The sequence below is a fragment of the Aedes albopictus genome, chromosome 3 (assembly GCF_035046485.1).
Source record: "Aedes albopictus strain Foshan chromosome 3, AalbF5, whole genome shotgun sequence".
Taxonomy (NCBI): domain Eukaryota; kingdom Metazoa; phylum Arthropoda; class Insecta; order Diptera; family Culicidae; genus Aedes; species Aedes albopictus.
The window spans coordinates 198,604,922-198,624,015 of NC_085138.1; the positions used below are offsets into that span (position 1 = coordinate 198,604,922).

Genomic DNA, 19,094 nt, shown 5'->3' on the forward strand with positions numbered 1-19,094 from the left:
ATATGATAGCATATCAACAATTCTGATGCTAATCCGATGAATATTTTTCAAGAACTTTTCCAAAGATTAGGAATTCCTTCAGAGATTTATTTAGAAATTTCCGCGAGCTTGCTTCAATGTAAATTTCTCTCGAAATTCACTGCATGATTCTACCTTGAATTCTTTCCCGGATTTCTTGTTGGATTTCTACAGTAATTTCTATTTAAATTTCTTCCGCAGTTTATCGCTGAGTTCTTCCCGCGAGTTCCTTGAATTAATCAAAGGTTTATTTCTTAAAGATTTCCCGGAGTTTTTCTGGCTTTATCCAGTTTTCCCAAGTTTACATCACGAGGTTTTTAACATATTTGCTCGGAGCAAAATTGCTCCCATAAATTTGTTTTTTTGAGATTTTGTCGATATTTTTTCGGGATTTCTGAGATTTGCACCCGGGATTTCTTTCAGATTTTTCCCCTTTATGCTTCCATTGTTTCTCCCGGAGGACCTTCGAAAAAGTTCCGGTGATTTGGTGGTTTTCCGGGATAGCTTTCCAACATTTTCTCCCAGGATTTTTGCTAGATTCTTGCAGAAGTTCTTCCATGATTTTCTTCAAGAAAGGGTTTCGATATTTCTCTTAAATTTCCTCGCGGGATTTCGCTTGTATTTCCTCCCTGGATATATTTTAGAGGGTTTCAGGGATTCTACTAAATTTCCTTAATATTTCCTTCCGCGTTTACTCCCAGAGCATTTGTTCTGGGATGTTACAATTTTTCTCAGGATTCTTCAGAAGTTTCGGAAAAATTGGCTTTCTCAGTCTTGGACTATTCAAAACGGTGAGTTTTGCTTTGCCCGACGTTTCGGCTCTTTTATTGGGCCTTTTTCAAGGGGATAGCTGTCAACCGTTCCTCGTTACATTGGGTATTGCCGGATTTTTGAGGGGGAGCTTCTTGTATACAATTTTACACATTAATTTATCAATTTTGGGACACTGGTAGTGTAGTGCATGTCGTTGATAATTGCTATAGTGTCCCAGTGTCCCAAAATTGATAAATTAATGTGTAAAATTGTATACAAGAAGCTCCCCCTCATAAATCCGGCAATACCCAATGTAACGAGGAACGGTTGACAGCTATCCCCTTGAAAAAGGCCCAATAAAAGAGCCGAAACGTCGGGCAAAGCAAAACTCACCGTTTTGAATAGTCCAAGACTAAGAAAGCCAATTTTTCCGGAAGTAACAAATTTCCAGTCGCACTCACCCAGCATTCTTCAGAAGTTCCTTTCGAGATTTTTCCAATATATCTTGCGGTATTTGTCGCAAGATTTCTCCTGGATTACTTCCGATTTTACTCCAGGGATTTCTTAAAGGGGAATTTCCTAAATTATCCCAGGAGATATTTCGAAAAAAAACTCCTTCAACTCCAGGAGCAACTCTTAGAAACATCCTAGAAGGAACACCCAGAATCTCGGAAAAAAATCCGTAAGAGATTCCGAGAGGAGTTCTAAATATAATCCTGAGAAAATTTGCATAAAAATAAACTCAGGGAGATCACTTCAAAAAATCACTGCAATCCTTGCTGCAGCTCTAGTAGAAATCCCAGGAAAAACTTTTGTAGAGACTCCGCGAGAAATCTCGAGAAGAGGTCCTGGAAAAATCCCAAGAGGAATACCGGATGGAATCGCTGAAAGTTTAAGAGGAAAAACTATAAGAGAAATTCCACGACAAAGTCTGAGAGATATTCTGAGAGAATCGCCCCTTCGAGGTTGGTACCCTTGGCGGGCCAAGTGTAACATTTGCATTTTTTACAGGTATTGAGTGAACACCGAAGATTATCACTGAACCACAAGTGCAGTCGACTAACTGAATAAAAATTAAAAGTTTGTTCTAGGATTTGTTAAAGAAATATCAAGTTGTTTTGTATCTTTGACAAATGTAATAGCATAATAGTCACATTCAGGAAATTAACTGACCTTAAAACGTGCCGTTAATGGAATTTAGGTCTAATTTATTTTATGGTTATTGGTCCAGCATACGTGAAGTGCTATAGATGATATCATTATCAATGCTAACTCTTGTCGAATATTACTGATATGCGATTATGGGCAGTATAGCAATGGCATAAATTTCCCAAATGGAGGAAAACGTACCTCTGAAGCCGACCTACTGATGGATTTTTAAGTTGGTTCGGGAAGAACCTCATTAGAGATACATTAATGGAATATCTTTTTTAAATTATTGACAAAGATTTTTGAAACAGTTCTTATGGATGTCGTTCTGTGTGTGTGTGTGTGTGTGTGTGTTTTTTTTGCAAAACTCTGGATATTTTTTTACAAATTCTTGGTGATATTGTCTGAGGCATTAAAGAAGAAACACTCAGAGTTTTATTGAACGATTTCCTAAATTCATATTGATATGAACTTTATTGTGGATACTTCCTTTGGAACATGTGGAAATATATGTCAGGGGAAAACACTTGAACCTTATTCGTTTCGAAGTATCATTTGCTATTTACAACTTGCAAAAATCTTGGAGCTGTTTGCTTAATTTTTGGGAGAAAATTCTGTAAAAAATGAAAAAAAAAAAAAAACAACGGCTTTTATTTTATTTTTTTGTATTTTCTTCGTGATTGGCGAATGTGGAGTTTCTTTTAAAATTCCTAGAGAACTTATTGATGATTTTTTGGTGAAATACATTGACGTAGAAAGCATAGACAGGCAAATCAGCACTGACATTCCAAAAAGGCGTAACTGCTTTGAAATCAATGCCTTCTTACAAAGCTGTGAGTCGTATTTCATTCACCTAAGAAAATTTTAGATTAAATTTTAACAGCACCCATATTGATCTTTTCGAAAATTGTCAAGAGTATTTTTTTAATTTATTTACTGACAAATTCTTGGTGCAATTATGACAAAAATTGTTGAGTTTATCGGAAATCTGTTATGCTATCTGAGTAGTTTCTGGTAGACTATTTTCAGGTGCTATCAATTTGAAAGATTAATCGCACCCACGGATTTTTATTTCATATTGCGGTGGTCATACTATTTTGGAAGATATATCATATAAATGTATGCACGATGATAAACTCACCTCACTCTGAATGATGTAGAACGCCGTCTCCCCATTTCCTTCGCCCCCGTTGGCATCCTTTTCGGCGCCTTTGCCTTTTCCCTTCTGCAGGGTCATCTTGAGCGGGAGCCGCGGCTTGCGCTTTTCCCCTCGATTGAGTTTTATCACAGTTTTCAGGGTTCCGGTGGATTCAGAATTTCTGGTGTTTGATTTACTGCCACTGCCGCCACTCTTGGAACTCGTGGACGACGTACTGGAGCAGGTGCTCACGGCCGAACTTGCAGATGAGCCGGTCGGTTTGTGGAGAACCAGCTCTTTGCGGCGTTGTTTTTCCTCACTGGCAGCCTGTAAGGTCAGCAGTCCCAGATGCTTGAGATGGGACTCTTTTTGTTTGGCAACGTCTTCCGACGTTTCGGTCGTCACCGTCGCCGAATACACAAAACTGGTGGACTCCGCTGATGGGTCAGGTAAGCTCGGAAGCTCGCTTGGTACGCTATGCGTATCATTTACAACGACGACAGTCTTGATATCATTTGTGTGTGCAACATCACTTTGCACACGATCGCGATTCTTAACCGCTTCTGTATCCTTAGCTTTTCGAGCTTCTTCTGGAATTTCTGGGAAAATAGCAGATTTGTCAGAACCTTTATCAGTCTGTATTGCGATAATGCTAAGTGGAGATTTGTTGCCTTCGGCCGTAACGGTCGTAATGGCAACGGCCGCTGCAGCATTCTCACTCTTGGAAATAATTTGCAGCGGGGTTTCAGAACTTTTGTTTTTGGAAATGTCTTCCTTGGCCAAGGCCACTTCTTTCAGGGGGAGAATTTCGAGCTCGGCTTTCACATGGACAGCCTCGTGTTGTTTTGTCTCATCTTTGACCTGATTGGGATCCTTCTTGAGAAGGGTGATGGCAGGAAGATTTTCCAAATTGATCGCCTTCGAAACAATTTGTTCAAGTTTCAGAGGTTCTGGCTGTTTGCTTTCGACCACATCGACTGTAGGTTCTGACGATGTCACCGACAAAACCAAATGTGAATCGGCTGAAGTGAGGCTCAGCGTTGTCACGGTCTTGGCCGGAAGGACCTTTTCCAGCACCGAAACAACCTCTTCGATTGTTTTGGGACTGCTCGGCTTACTCGTTACTTCCGGCACTGCTGGAACAACTTTCTTCGATTCTTGTTGCTCTTGCTTGACTTTTTCTTCGATTATTTTCTTCTCTTCTTCTTGCTTCAGCCGTTCGGCTCGAAGCTTTTCCTCGCGCACCTTTTCTTCCACTCGGAGCTTTTCTTGGCGTAACTTTTCTTCTTTCGCTTTCTCATCTTCTTTGCACTTGTCTTTTGCATTCCGAGCTTTCGGCTTCGGTTCCTTTGCTGCTGTGCTTTTCGCTTTCGTTTTACCCGTGCGCTCTCCTTCCGAGTCGGATCGCGAATCACCTTTCTTCAAACTGCTTTCCACTTTGTTTATGATACTCAACAACACATCCTTATCATTCGATCGATCGGAAAGAGGCGATTCATTACCAGAGCCTTCATCCTTAGGAATCACTACCACAGGTGGAATGACATTGCTTTGCACCACTTTGCTTGCTTCCACAACACCGATTATTTCCTTCAATTTTTCCACCCCCATGGTTTCACTGTGCTTCACTTCTATTTTCACCGTTTCCTCATCTTTAACATCTTCTTCATCTTTTTTCTCTTCTTTTATTACCACTTGTTGGATTTCTTCTTTCGCCGACGTGCTTCCGTTAGGCGTTGCCTCACTATCACTTCCCTTATCCAATTTAATCTTCTCCTGCACTTGCACAATTTCTCCCAATTTGGGATCCTTTTCAATTCCAAGATTATTTTCCAGAAAAGCTGGCTCACTGTAAAACTCTTTAACACTGATTTCCGAAACACCTTCACTCACTAGCTCCGGGCTAAGCGATGAGTCCTTTTCTAATTCTACGCCGCTACTGGGCGTATCCTTAGCGGGAACTTCTGTGGTGTCGATGGTCAACGGAGGAGCGGCGGTTTCGGACTCCGTGTCCGTATCCATCGGTTCCGATTTGATCTCGACCGGTGCTTTGACTTTCGTCGTTGGCGTCACGAACTCCTCCTTCTCCTTGGGGGTGCTCTTACGTTGACGAGCACTTCGGCGAACCGTCTTTTCGTCCTTCGATGTCGGCGGGATAGTGGGGGTCTTACGCTCATTGAAAGCTTCTGCCATTTTGTCCAAGATTTTGGACTTGGTCTCACTCTCCTCTAGGAGTTCCCGTTTGATTTCCGACAGGCTAGTGTCGTCCTTTTTGTCGTCATCATCCTTGACTGACGAAGTGTCCAGTGTTGTACTGGCGTCAGTCACGTCGGAGCACTTGGAAACGGAATCCGACCGACGACGTTCCTGTTTGACCGTTACCGTATCTGTGGGCGAGTCCTTTGCAGGTGCCTTTTCCTTGGAAGCGGCGGGTGATTTCTTTTTCGAAACAGGACTATCCGTGGCACGAGGTTTGCCATTGCGCAGATTTTTGTTTTTGTTATCGTCCTCTTTCAGGGTCACGGTCACTTCTTTTTTGCCTTTGGCATTGACTTGCTTTCGTGCGATTACTTTCTTCCCCAAGACAGGTTTGCCTACAATTGGCCTAGTTTTGCGCTTTAGGATTGCAGTTTTCTTGATGGCCGTCACGGAGGTCTTGGATTTGTCACTGTCCCCTGCGGGAGCTTTTTTGTTTTTGGTAATATTCTGTCGAGTAACCTTTGCATCCTTGGTGTCTTCTTTATCTTTTTCTTTCTCCTTTGAAGTGGAAGTAGATTCCGTGGGTTCATTTGTCGTGGCACGGGTAGTCCTGCTACCGCTAGTGGATTTAGTGCTACTCGATCCACTGGTATTTGCTGCAGATTCGCTTGCTACTGGTGGATCAGCGATATCATCAGTCGATTGAACCGAGTCCTCATTTGCGCTCTGAAGCAATTGTTTGGACTTTTGCCTGCTCAAGGATGCGCGACTGCCTTTGCCTTTGCTGGTTGGGGTTGAGGGGGCTGAGTCGCTACCACCGCCGAGGGACGGAGTGGGAGAGTCCGAATTCACCGATCTGGGCTTCTTTTCACGGGTTGCCATTTTGAGAAGCACAGCTAGCCACTAGATCTGTGGAAAACGTAAAAAAGAGAGAACGGAAAACATACCAATCAGTATCACACTCCATATACGAACACTACAAGGCAAGAGAAAGAGAGGCTTAATAATCTTATAAACATACACTCCACTGGTAGTGACAGGAAACCATAATCAGAACCGTCGTCGATAGCTTTACAAAAATTCTCACTTATCCTTCCGTTTCACGGACGCATAAAAAACAAACAACAACGCAAACATATGCCCCAGAAAGTCAAGAACATCACATCACACAGGCAGGAGTAGGTACAGATCTCACCAATTGGCGAATTACAAAATTTAAAAGTTGGCAGTACTTATTTTCCTGCTCTCGATCCGACCGTCATCTGAACGCACACTCACACTACTCGATCGCTACTAAACCATCGGAGCGATTCGACCGAGACTCCAACCTCCGTCCGGCAGTCAGTCAGTGCCCAATACTTTTCTTTGTGTGTTTTGCCCCGGCGTGTCTCTCACAGTCACTCTCATTCATACCTACCTCTATCGGTGATGTGATGTTGTACCCACATACGCCATATGAATTTCTATTCTAGCATAAACATAAGTCACACGTACACACTTCTACGCCCGCGAGCATAAGCAACACACGCACATTGAACAGCATAAAAGGTGGCGTTTGCACTCACACCCCTGCAATGTCGCCGCGTCATAACACCCCACACAGCACCACCGACCGACCGGCGATAGTTGGATGGTGAAGCAGACTGTTGCTGACTTTGGCACATCAACATCATCGGCGACGACGCGACCGACGCATGCAGCAGAGCTCAGCACTTATGCTGCGCTCAATGTTGCTTGCTCACTGGACCGCTTTATGCTCATACTTTTCCCCATTGAATGAATGCACTCTCGCCACTCGGTGGCGTACATAGGAGATCCACCCCCTTCTGCCGGTATATACCTACCATAAGCACAAAAAAAAATGTTGTGGGGTGGGGGATCTGGGGGATAGAATTAACTTCAGTCGAGTCTCCTGTTAGACGCTACCACCCACTTTACGCCCAACGCAATTTCTCAGCTGTCTTATATCCAATCCAGCTGTTTTTTTTTTTTTCAGGCAGTTAGTGCTTATGTACTATAGACTCATTACATACAAAAAATGAACTAAATTGGTTAGATGATAGCCTGGAAAACGCGGTGGGTGGTCTAATAGGAGACCCGACTGTACTTACAACATTGATTTATCTTGTAGTTTTTTTTTAATCTTACTATGAATGGTACACAACCATGCGTCTCCATGGGCTTCAACCATTTTTAGGGTAAATGGAGATTATTATTATTATTTTAATTTTGGGCTCTTTCAGAAAGTAGGTAAACAATTTTGCGAAAAGAAAACGATTTTGTTGTAAAACATAGGGAATTTCAGTAGGCACTACGTAGTGCAATGCCCAAGAAACAATTATTAATTTAAGAAAGGTATCTCAAAGCATCGTTATTAAACCATAAGTCGAATAATATTTGGTTTAGTGAAAAGGAAACACTGTTGTTCAACTCTTGTTAACCCAGAAATGGAGAATCTGTTCAACAGAGACCGTTCTATAAGCATTAGGGGTACTCATTAACAGATCAAATTGTTATGTAAGCCATGATTTGCTGCTTATTTGACATGTTTTTTGATTTTGCGAATGAAATAATCAAAGATTACCTTGGCGATCGCGACGTTTCATCAGTTTAATCAGCTGTTAAGTGAATCCTCCTATTGAGAAATGCATGTTTATTCAATGATTATTCCTTCACTGAGAAAACTGATCTTAAGAAGGTCATAAGTTTGTCTTATGAAATTTCGACAAAAGAAGAAGTTTTGATTTCCATAAGAAATTCTAATGATATCATTTCATAAGACGTCTTATGAAATATTTTTGCGCTATATAAAACAAAATCGCAACCTGGAATCGAACCAGGGGCGTCGAGATCGGAAATCGTGTGCTTTACTCACGCGCCCATCGACGCTTCGAAAGTTAGAATGGTTGGAGTACAATAATAAGTTTGGTTTTTCGGGATCAACGTTTCATAAGATATCTGATGATTTTCATAAGAGCCTTCTTATGAGATTTTTCATAAGACTGCTGTAATGAATTTCTTAAGAATTCAAAAATTCTTAGAAGTCCCAAAAAAATGACCACGTGGTTTATGGACAGCCCCTAAGATCATAGAAACCATTTTTACGAATTAGTTGTTAGGTTCATAATAACAAGCTTTCTACGACAATTATTCCATCACAATACAATCAAAACATGGATATCATGTCTATTGAAAGATATGATAGAACAAATGCTGCAAACATGTTTCTTAAACGTTTCTTCGATATTACTGTACCAATTAATTGACAAAAACAAATTACAAATTCACATTTTTCACATTTTTAACTTGAAACAACTTTAAATTGTTGTTGATGGACCTGGGCTTGTTAGGGGAATATCTGTAAGTAAAAAAGAAAATCTGGTTAGGGAACGGCCATAAATTACGTCACGCAAAAATCGACCATTTTCAACCCCCCTCCCCCCTATGTCACACTTTTTGTATGAGGGCTCGAAAATTTTTGTATGGATCGTCACACTTTGTTGAACCCCCCCTCCCCCCTAAAAGCGTGACGTAATTTATGGACGCTCCCTTAAGTATTGTTCCACTGCAACGTCGCCTTTAGTGTCTTGTACTTGAGTCGAGTCAAGTACAAGACACTGAAGACGACCTTATAGTTGAGGTCGAAATACGTATCTGTCAAAGGATGCAAATTCTTAATGGAATTCAAAGGAACAGTACTTAACAAGATTTTCTTTTTTACTAACTTTAAATTAAATTACCTACAGCTATGAGTTTTAACTACGTTGATATGGAAAACATTCAACAATGACGAGACTTCAACTCGGGACCTACTGCTTCACTATCGCCTGCATCTGCTCTTCTCCAATCTGGAACACAAGATTTTAAAAAAGCAGTATTTAAAGTTTAAATACCTAAGTCGACGACGTTACCTTTCATGCGTTGATTAAACATCGCTTGAGTATTATAACATATTCGACTAATTGTCTTTTCTGGCTGGCTGTCGTTGTTGTTTTTCAAGTTCCCAGCTGTTGAAACGCTTTTTATCCTTTTTGAACACCCAGTTAATTGAGCTGTGTTTGAATAGTTTTCACATTTTCCGTGTCGGAAGTAAAACTCTGTGATTTCAGTGGTAATCTCCAGGCATTAAGTTAATACCGAGCCTGATTGTAAACAATGTTCGATTCGTGTCGTGTCATGGTGAAGAAACTAGCCGCTGGACAACTTTCTGTCGATGGCAGTTACGGGGGCCGCTTCAGCTGTTGAAGGTAAGTTGTGAAGTTTTTAAGAGTGCTAAGTATATAATTATTTGCTACTGCAAAGCTCTTGGTTGATGAAAACAAGCCAGTGCAGGCTTGAAAACAGCGATCATGTTTACAAATGTTAACATGGCGAACAATGATTATAAAGTGATACTACGCTACTAATCAGCAGCTGGATAAAATGACTAAGCAAGTTTTATTTAACTATGCTTAAGCTACTTATAATGCTATTGACGGCGTAGTTCCTAAACAACTTTCTTTAAACTTTTGTTCTACTAGTTTTATTGTAACTGTTTGTAATGCTTGCTAGCTATTTTGATTAACACATGCTCTTGATCAATTATTGGCGCTTCTGTAGAATTTTGTTAAACTGGCATGCTTATTAATGGCTCCGAATTGTTACTTGGGTGACAACCAAGCTGCGACCCGTGGACCGTATGCGGCCGTCAAGAAAGTTTCGTGTGGCCCACGAACTGATATTAGAATTAATTGGAAGGTGACCGTCCAGGAATTGAACCCGTTACCCTCAGCATGGTCCCGCAACAGCTTCGTGCCGCGAGCCGAAATATGCAGGGCTAAGAACGGAGGCCTCTTGACAGACGGACGTGAGGTGATCGAAAGGTGGGAGCAGCTCAAAACCAACAAAGCAGCTGGCAAGGATGGTATCGCAGCTGAACTCATCAAGACGGGCCCAGAAAAATTGGCCACCTGTCTGCACCGGTTGATAGTTAGAATTTGGAAAACCGAACAGCAACCGGACGAGTGGAAGGAAGTCCCATTCAGAATTTCAGAGCTGCCTGCTATCCCAGGTCATCTTCCGTCTTTTGTCACCTAAAACTAATGAGTTCGTGGGAAGTTATCAAGCCGGCTTCATCGACGGCCGGTCGACAACCGACCCGATTTTCACCGTACGGCAAATCCTCCAAAAATGCCGTGAATACCAGGTCCCAATGCATCACCTGTTCAAGGCGGCATACGACAGTATCGGCCGCACAGAGCCATGGAAAATCATGGACGAAAACGGCTTTCCTAAGAAGCTGACTAGATTGATTAAAGCAACGATGGACGGTGTGCAAAACTGCGTAAGGGTTTCGGGTGAACTATCCAGTTCATTCGAATCTCGGCGGGGGCTGCGAAAAGTCCGTCACATGCGTACTTTCAATGTCGCTCTGGAAGGTTAATGCGACGAACCGGGCTCAACAGCCGGGGTGCGATTTTCACAAAATCCGGTTAACTTGTGTGCTATGCGGATGACATGGACATTATCGCCAGAACATTTGGAACGGTGCACCGCCTGAAACGTGAAACCGCGTTGGTAGAACTGTACACCCGCCTGAAACGTGAAGCAGCATAGGTCGGACTGTTGGTGAATGCGCCCAAAACAAAGTACATACATTCTGACAGGCGGAACCGAACACGACCAGGTCCGTCCTGGTAGTAATGTGACGATAGACGAGGATACCTTCGAGGTGGTGGAGGAATTCGTCTACTTCCGATCTTTACTAACGGATATCAAAAATGCTAGCCGTGAAATACGAAGGCGCATCGTCAGTGGAGGTCATGCCTACCATGAGCTCCAAAAGAGGCTGCGGTCTTAAAAGCCACGCATCAAATGCACCATATACAAGACGCTGATAAAACCGGTGGTCCTCTACGGACACGAGTCATGGACCATGCTCGAGGAGGACATGCAAGCACTCGGAGTTTTCGAGCGACGCGTGCTAAGGACGGTCTTCGGCGGTGTGTAGGAGAATAGTGTGCGGCGGAAAAGGAAGAACCACTAACTCGCTGCACTTTACGGCGAACCCAGCATCCAGAAAGTGGCCAAAGCCGGAAGGATACGATGGGCAGGGCTTGTTGCAAGAATGCCGGACAACAACCTTGCAAAGTTGGTGTTCGCGACAGATCAGGTTGGCACAAGAAGGTGTGGAACGCAGGGAGCACGATGGGCGGATCAGGTGAAGCGTGACGTGGCGAGCATCGGGCGTGACGTGTGACCGAGGATGGAGAACGGCAGCCACGAATAGTGTATTATTGAGAAATATTATTGATCCAGTTTTATCTTGAACTAAATGAACACCAAACCGTCGTCGTTGATGCGTTGAGCTTCTGGTAGAACTCCCATGTTTCTTCGGGAACACGTTGAGTGGTTTCATCATTGCTACTGCACACGCCTATGTCGTCGACGGACGCTTTGCTGTGGTTGTTGTTCCTCTCACTCCCAACATACCAACGCGTTATGGCGGTCGAGTTCGCGAGTACATATCTTGAGCGCCGGCGGAACGGCAACGACGACCACGACCAGCACAAAGCAAGAAAAGCTGTGCATAACAAACAAGGGAAAATGTTCTGAATGATGAGCACTAGCAGCAGCACAACACAACACAGCCAAAAGCAGTGAAAAAACCTCTCATCTGTGTCGTCGTCGCTTCGCCCCTGTAGAGCTGGCCTCCCTCCCAAGTAGCCGGCTGCTGTCGGTCGGTCGGTCGGCCGGTTGATGCTGCTTCTTGTCGGGATATGATGCGGCTTGTCGCGCAGGTGAAGGGGATGATGTCGGTCGGTCGGCTGGTACATACATATTATGCTGTTTGCCGCAGAGCGTATGCATCTCTCATAATCTCATGCAACGAGGGTAGCAAAAGTCAGCAGCCAGCAACGCACGACGACGATGTCTGCTTTCCACTAGTGAGGGGAAAATTGTTCCGTTTTCCTTTACGGGCTCCATCAGAAAGCCACGCGCGGAAAATTTCGACCCCAAACAATAAACATTCCGGAGGGTCCTTTTTTGTAAGGAGTGACCATTAACAGGGGAGAAACCAGCCCTAAGCCAACAAAGATTTGAATTTCATTATTTTAAATTAACCGGGCATTCAGTTAATGAGAAAAAAGAAGATGGCTTCTCTCAATGGCTTTCTCTTCGTTCGCCCCATTTCCTCGTTGGTTGGCTGTTGTTGCTGCTGCTGCTGCTGACTAGAATCGCTCACGTTTTCCTGTGCTGCCGATCGCTGGGTCGGTGGAAGAGCTCTGCAAATGGTGCTCGAGGGGAACCGGTATATTTTTTTCTCTTTAACTTGCTTACCCAGGTGAACCATACCAGACGCCCCCAAGATAGGGGCCTCGGTCGACCGACACTGGGCGCGTCAAGATGCTGTGAAAATTAATTAAGATAACATGGGATTTTAGTAATTGTTATGGGGATACTTTTTCCTTAACGGTTCTTGGGTGACCGCCGAAAGAATCAATCAGCCCTATCATTGGGGAAGCGGTAATCATGTTAAACCGTCAAGGATCATTGCTTTCTATCAATTAAATTGGAATGCTTTAGGACTTGAAATGGTGTAAAAATGGGAACATTTCCCGGGCAGAAAAGAATTACAAAACAATTGCAAGTTTTACCATTAAAAAAAAATTACTGAATGGTAAAATTTGCCACTGGTTTGTTTGAAATAAGTGACAAAAGGGCAAAAATAATAACTGGCATTGTTCTACGAAATAACAGAAGAATGTTAAATTCTCACATTACAATGGCAAACCAAGAACAAAAAAATTAAGGTTGAGACTTGCAAAATATACCATTATTGAGTTATTGAAAACAGAACAATATCAAAATTAGTCATTCGCCTGTCAACTATCAAAAGTTACCATTAGAATAACTAAAATTCAAATTTTGTCATTATGTTTTTCTTGATAAGTGCCAAACTGCGATGGTCCATCAAACTAGTAAGAGGTCAACAACATCTCATCAATTGCAAAATTTGTTATGATAGCAAAATGAGACATTCAGTAGTTATTCTTCCAAATTTGATAAATGATAAGCGAATGGTATATTTTGTTATGATATCATATTATGCTATTCACATGTTGTTTTAAGCTCTTCATGAAGAACTCATGAATGACAAAATAAGGCTGATACAAATTTTATTTTGACTTTTTGTCTCCCCCCCTTCAAAAATTTTTGGCTGGATTTTGCATTTTGAGGGGGCAGATAAAAAAATATTTATCAAAATTTCGGGTCTTGCTCAAAATTCTTCATCAAATCCGATGAGTTTTTAATATTTTTCACATTAAATGCTTTATTATTTTTATCCCCCCCCCTCGACCAGTCAAAGAATGGTGGGACAAAAAGTAAAATAAATATTTGTAACGGCCTAAGTTATGACAATAAAATTTGTTATTCTTTTGTTTTTGGTTTGCCATTCACCTCTACCCGGGTTGAAGCTGGATTTATTTTTTTCATTCTTCTGAATTGGAAATCACAGATTAGAGTAAAGTAAGTTCGAGTGGAGTAGGAGTTTTTTTTTTAAGTTTTTTAGCTCAAATCAAATTATTTGTATCGGGTGTCAAGGTTGTTCAAAGCCCTTTAGAAAAAGAGGCTACCAACGCATGGACTGAAATTGTAATGAATTCGAATACGGTATTTTATTTTGGGGCGGAACTAGGTATATTTTAAATATGCTTTAACATGCATAACTTTTTTCAAAATAGATTTCGATTATACATACTTAGTGGGACTAGAGTTTGAGTCACATGGCAACTTTAGATATAAAGCTTAAATTCTGCAAAATGTACATAGTATCTCTAATAATGAGAGAATTAATAAGAAAATTCGATGAAAGTTGAAATAATTTGTTATTGTATCTGAATATGGCAATAAAACAACTAATTTCTGTTAGAGTAAATTTAACCCTGATTTGGGTGATATTTATCCTGATCGAACATTAAAGTGTACCTCAGTTCCAACTTCAAATATTAATTGGTTTCAGATAATACCTATTACACAGCGCCACATTTTTTTGTCTCGAAAGCAAACTTAACACTTTTGCTCCAACACGTCACAATTTTGAGCTATTATACCTCTATTTATAGGGCAAAATATGCGATTTTGGGCTGTTTTGATTGCAAGCCATAGAGCCTGGAAATATTTTTTTCAAGCAATCAAAGGGTAAATTGATCAATTAACATCTAAAATTAATGACGTAAGGAAAATATTTCGTTTTACCAAATCAAATTTGATAGACATAAGCATTTTATGTTGGTAAGTAAACTTGCATGTAACTTTTGGAGGGTGACTTGTATGGGAAATATCGTACCTAACATAAATCGCTTAAATCTATGCAATTTTAAAAGACACGGACACGTTCAATGCTTTCAGTGAGCTGTTCGCTCTTTGAAGGAAGCAAGACACTAGACAACGGACTAGCATGCAACGCTCAGTGGCACAGCCGAAAACTTTTTGGTCAAACAATTTATTCCATAACTTGAGACTGCGTACACCAAAACAGCTGATTTTTGGACCAGTAATGGTACATGACATGTAGCTTATACCATAAAATTTTCATCAAAATCGGTTTAGTATTTGCGGAGATATTGTGAATCCTGAAAACTGCAATTTTAAAGTTTTGTACAAAGAGGATTAAAAAATAAGAACACATTTTCACTCTTTTATTTATAGAGCCAGAAATACTGAACCAATTTCAATGAAAATTTTCTGTATGTCAAGTTTACAGAGATGCATTTGAACGCGTTCTGTTCATGTTCTGTTCAAGAGCTGTGCTCACGTGAGCCGTGTTCATGTTCAAACATTTCAAGCGCCTGATCACAGTGCTCTTCGTAGCTAGAGGTAGCTAGTAGCAACTGGTAGCAGATACCAACAAATTTCTACCGTGCGTATGTGTCATGCAGCTATAGGGCAGTGCATGAAATTATCTCTTTCTCTTTCACTCTTACAGAAATTTTGTAAACAACAAGGCCAAGAAACGTCAAAATCCCATACATAATCTAAACAGTGCGGTGCCCTATTCTTCCTGCATATGCTAGATCTAGTTCCAAACTGCAAAATGGAATTTCGAAGTAAAAATTAATTGATTGGATAATTAAATGATAGTTCAAGGTATCGAATGTGTGAACCCATTATTTTGTAATCCTTTTGGTAGACATCCGAGCAATTACGGCATAATGCGTGGGCCCCACACTGTGGGACAACCGACGGAGGTTTAACTACTCCACGAATAGTATCGAAAAGTGATTTTCTCACCACACCCGGCCAAGCTAGGACATCCATTTGTGTTCAACGGTATTATGACGTGGCTCTTACGCCATCCGCGTATCTGATGGTCCCAACCAGCCAAGAGTACGCCAATATCGTTGTGGCATACCTAACGATAGTTAAGGGCTCGGAAGCATTGCAATGTTTCTTTCTCATCGATAGAAAACGCTATTGGAAGTACCCAATCCAAACGCATCTGACCTGTCAATTTTGAACACCTCCCTGTGTTCAATCTAGTAATCTAGATTGCGTTCAAAATTTTGAACATGCTCTCGAGAGCTTCAAGGGAACAGTTTTGGCACGCTCACAGCTCAGGAGCGTTCAAAATGCATCTCTGCAAGTTTACATATCAAAATGTTGTGTAAAAATTTCATTCAATTTGATCCAGCCGTTATATTTGTTTAGGTGGTCAAATTTTGTCAAGCCAAGTCAAATTTTGATCACACAATGTTTTTCATAACTTTAGACTGCGTACACCAAAACAGCTGATTTTTGGATCAGTAATGGTACATTATATGTAGCTTGTACCATAAGATTTTCATCAAAATCGGTATAGTATTTGCGAAGATATTGTTGAACCCTGAGATCTGCTATTTTAAAGTTTTTTACAAAGAGGATTCAAAAATAAGAACACATTTTTACTGTTTTATTTATAGAGCCAGAGATTATTAACCGATTTCAATGAAAATTTTTCTGTATGTGAAGTATGCATATCAAAATGTTGTGTAAAAATTTCATTCAATTTTATCCAGCCATTACAAAGTTATATTTGCTTAAGCGGCATCCGCTCAGTTTTTTTCATATTCAAACTGCTACAACTTTGAAAGTATTCGTACATAATGGCTCAAAATTTTACTAAGAACATATTTTCATAATAGTATTATACTGTAAAATTTTGATAAAAATCGGAGCAGTATTGGTAGTTCTTTAATCACAATTGTGCTTTACTGACCTTAAATTTCCAAAAATTTGCTATGGAGTGCCTTTGTACAAAATTTTAAAAGGTAGGTCGATGGTTTTATCTATATATCAACCAATACTTAATCGATTTTGATAAAAAAAAATTATGGTATAAGCTACATATAATGTACCATTACTAGCATAGCATAGCATAGCATAGCATGAATACTTGCACAAATCTTGGATGGAGTTGCAAAGTTGAATATATCCATTGACATTGCTGATGTCGCTACTATCTACAATGTCATAGACCCACTCAGCTCCACACACCTGGCCAAGTTCTTGCAAGCATTTATAAATCCCTTCATCAACTTAGAAAGAGCCCAGAACTGAAGCAGCTTCCAATAGATGAAAGGATGTTGAAAATAGCGAATTTTCAACTTAAATGTAGTTAAATAACAAATGTATATATACTGAAGTATAATTATTCATAAATAAATAATATTGGATAGATCTCACCAATTGTTGTGTGGTTATTGTGGGCCAATGCCGATCAGCTACTGTGATTAATGTTCTTCACATGGAGCCTTGGCAGATTTTTTTCTAGTTTGCCTCATTTTTTCATATAATGTACCATTACTGGTCCAAATGTTTTGGTGTACGCAGTCTAAAGTTATGAAAAAAATTGTGTGACCAAATTCTGACCGTATCACCCTTTAAATTGAGGTATAGCTCAAAATTGTGACTTGATGGAGCAAATCTGAGCCTGGATTCGGATTCAGCGGCCCAAAATCTGGCTGAGACACATAAGTTTGCTCTTGAGACAGACCAATAGTTTATTTTTGTTTCGCTGCGTTAAAATAGTGTGCTACGGTCAGCGAAATTCGACAAACACTAGACTCCAGCTTTTTTCCCAGTGGTGGGGTAAGAGTTCGTATAAGACGCACACATACGGGTGGCCAAAATGATTGAGATAGGCAACTTTATTTTTCTCTTGCAAAAATGTTCAATAAGCTTCATAGAGTGCATCAACAATTCTTAAATTTTAGCTGTATATCAACCATATAATAGGTAACACATTCCAGCGTGATGGGATACCACGAGGAACCCACTTTCGTGAACAAATTACGTCTGCAATCGAATATAATATTCGTGACCATTTGCTTAAACAGGATTAATAACAAGCACATTTGATGTACTTTCTGATGCAATATTTGTTTTAGGAGGTTCCCATTCAAATTTACTTGATATAATATGATACATTTCGTAACGGGATATCATCGCAGAAATCTACTTTTTCAAATTTTCAGACTGAAATGCGTATATCAGCTCAGTCATAAGGTTTAGAATACTAGTGTCTTTCAGACATTTTTCTTTTTAGATTGACGTGAACAAGATTGCCAAAGTGAGTTTTACTGAGAAATGTATGATTTAGAAAATATTGTTGATCAAGTTTCGGGAGCGCCGCGTTACGCTTGCGTGAAAACAGTGTTACGTCTTGTTTCAGCGAAAGACATTTAGATCAAATGCTTTGCTAGGTAGAATATTGGTGTCTTGGACAAAGTAGATCAGTCAGATGGTAGCTATCCTACAGGAAACAAATAAGCCTTCAAACCAGATGTGGCCCTACGGTGGCCATCGGAATGGGCCCCTGGAGAATTTGTTTCGAGGTGTCTCCAAAACAATAGTCATGAGACGTCCCTATCGTCATGGTTTTGCATATTCTACATAATATAATGGTCAGTAAAGGTTCCAATGGTCTCTCTAGTAATCCTCGGTCATCAAAATATGCCTTGAAGAAACCTTTTTTGTGGGTATAATTGATCATTACACAAAAACTATTCATTCGACAATTCTATTTCTTGGTTTTTAAACTATTAAATAATCATCTCTGATGGGTTTATTTAGGCAGAAGAACATGTTTTGGGACATCCCTCTGTAACTTTGTTAGGGGCTGTCCATAAGCCAGACCAAATTTGGACGCCTCCTCGTAGAATTTTGTTCACAAAAAAAATGAAAATTTATATGGAACGATGACTTCGGCCAGACCTACTCCTCTCTCCTCTCCTAAAAGTCTACGTGGTTTATGAACAGTCTCTTAGTTTGAATCGTTTGACTTAATTTTAAGGCACTTTGAGAAACGTACATAGTAGTATTTCGCAGGATACAAAAAAATAAAGTCAATTGATGTGGAATTAACTGAGGTAAATCGGGAAGTGAATTCCCAAAATCCCCAAATCTACTCAGCTCTTTCAAGCCATTATATGGCATATTCTGCCACCTTTTTCCTTCCCACGTAGAAACTTTCTATGGTAGTAATTATTTTTGTTCTTTTAGCTCTTATTCCCTACATACCAATAACAAATTTAGCCATTCAGTTATTCATTTTTAATGGCAAAATTTGACCTTATTTGTTATTCTATTCTGTCCGGGGTATGAGTAGGACTTACACATTTTAGTGCTGAACGGTTTTCACATGTTTTAACTTCCGTCAGTAGAGAGTTTTGTAGTTCGCAATGCACTTCCGAGCGATGAGAACGAATTTTCCATTTTGTAAAAATAGAATGCATTAATTTCATCTCCAAACAATCGTCATCATCTTCTTCTTGGCGTAACGTCCCCACTGGGACAAAGTCTACTTAATGCTCCA

The 19,094-nt window shown here is 40.5% G+C and overlaps 1 protein-coding gene across 3 annotated transcripts in view; it reads right to left on the bottom strand.

The window, feature by feature from the left end:
* Positions 1 to 19,094, bottom strand: part of LOC109404438 (uncharacterized) — a 108,071-nt gene that overhangs the window by 38,094 nt on the left and 50,883 nt on the right. For 2 of the 3 annotated variants that reach the window (XM_062858394.1, XM_062858395.1), the window contains exon 2: positions 3,062 to 6,166. In XM_062858394.1, coding sequence (XP_062714378.1) covers positions 3,062 to 6,139 — 3,078 coding nt within the window. In that variant the 5' untranslated portion in view covers positions 6,140 to 6,166. Of the gene's footprint in view, positions 1 to 3,061; positions 6,167 to 6,278; positions 6,861 to 19,094 lie in introns of those variants that run through there. The other variant, XM_029863216.2, reaches the window with a different exon arrangement.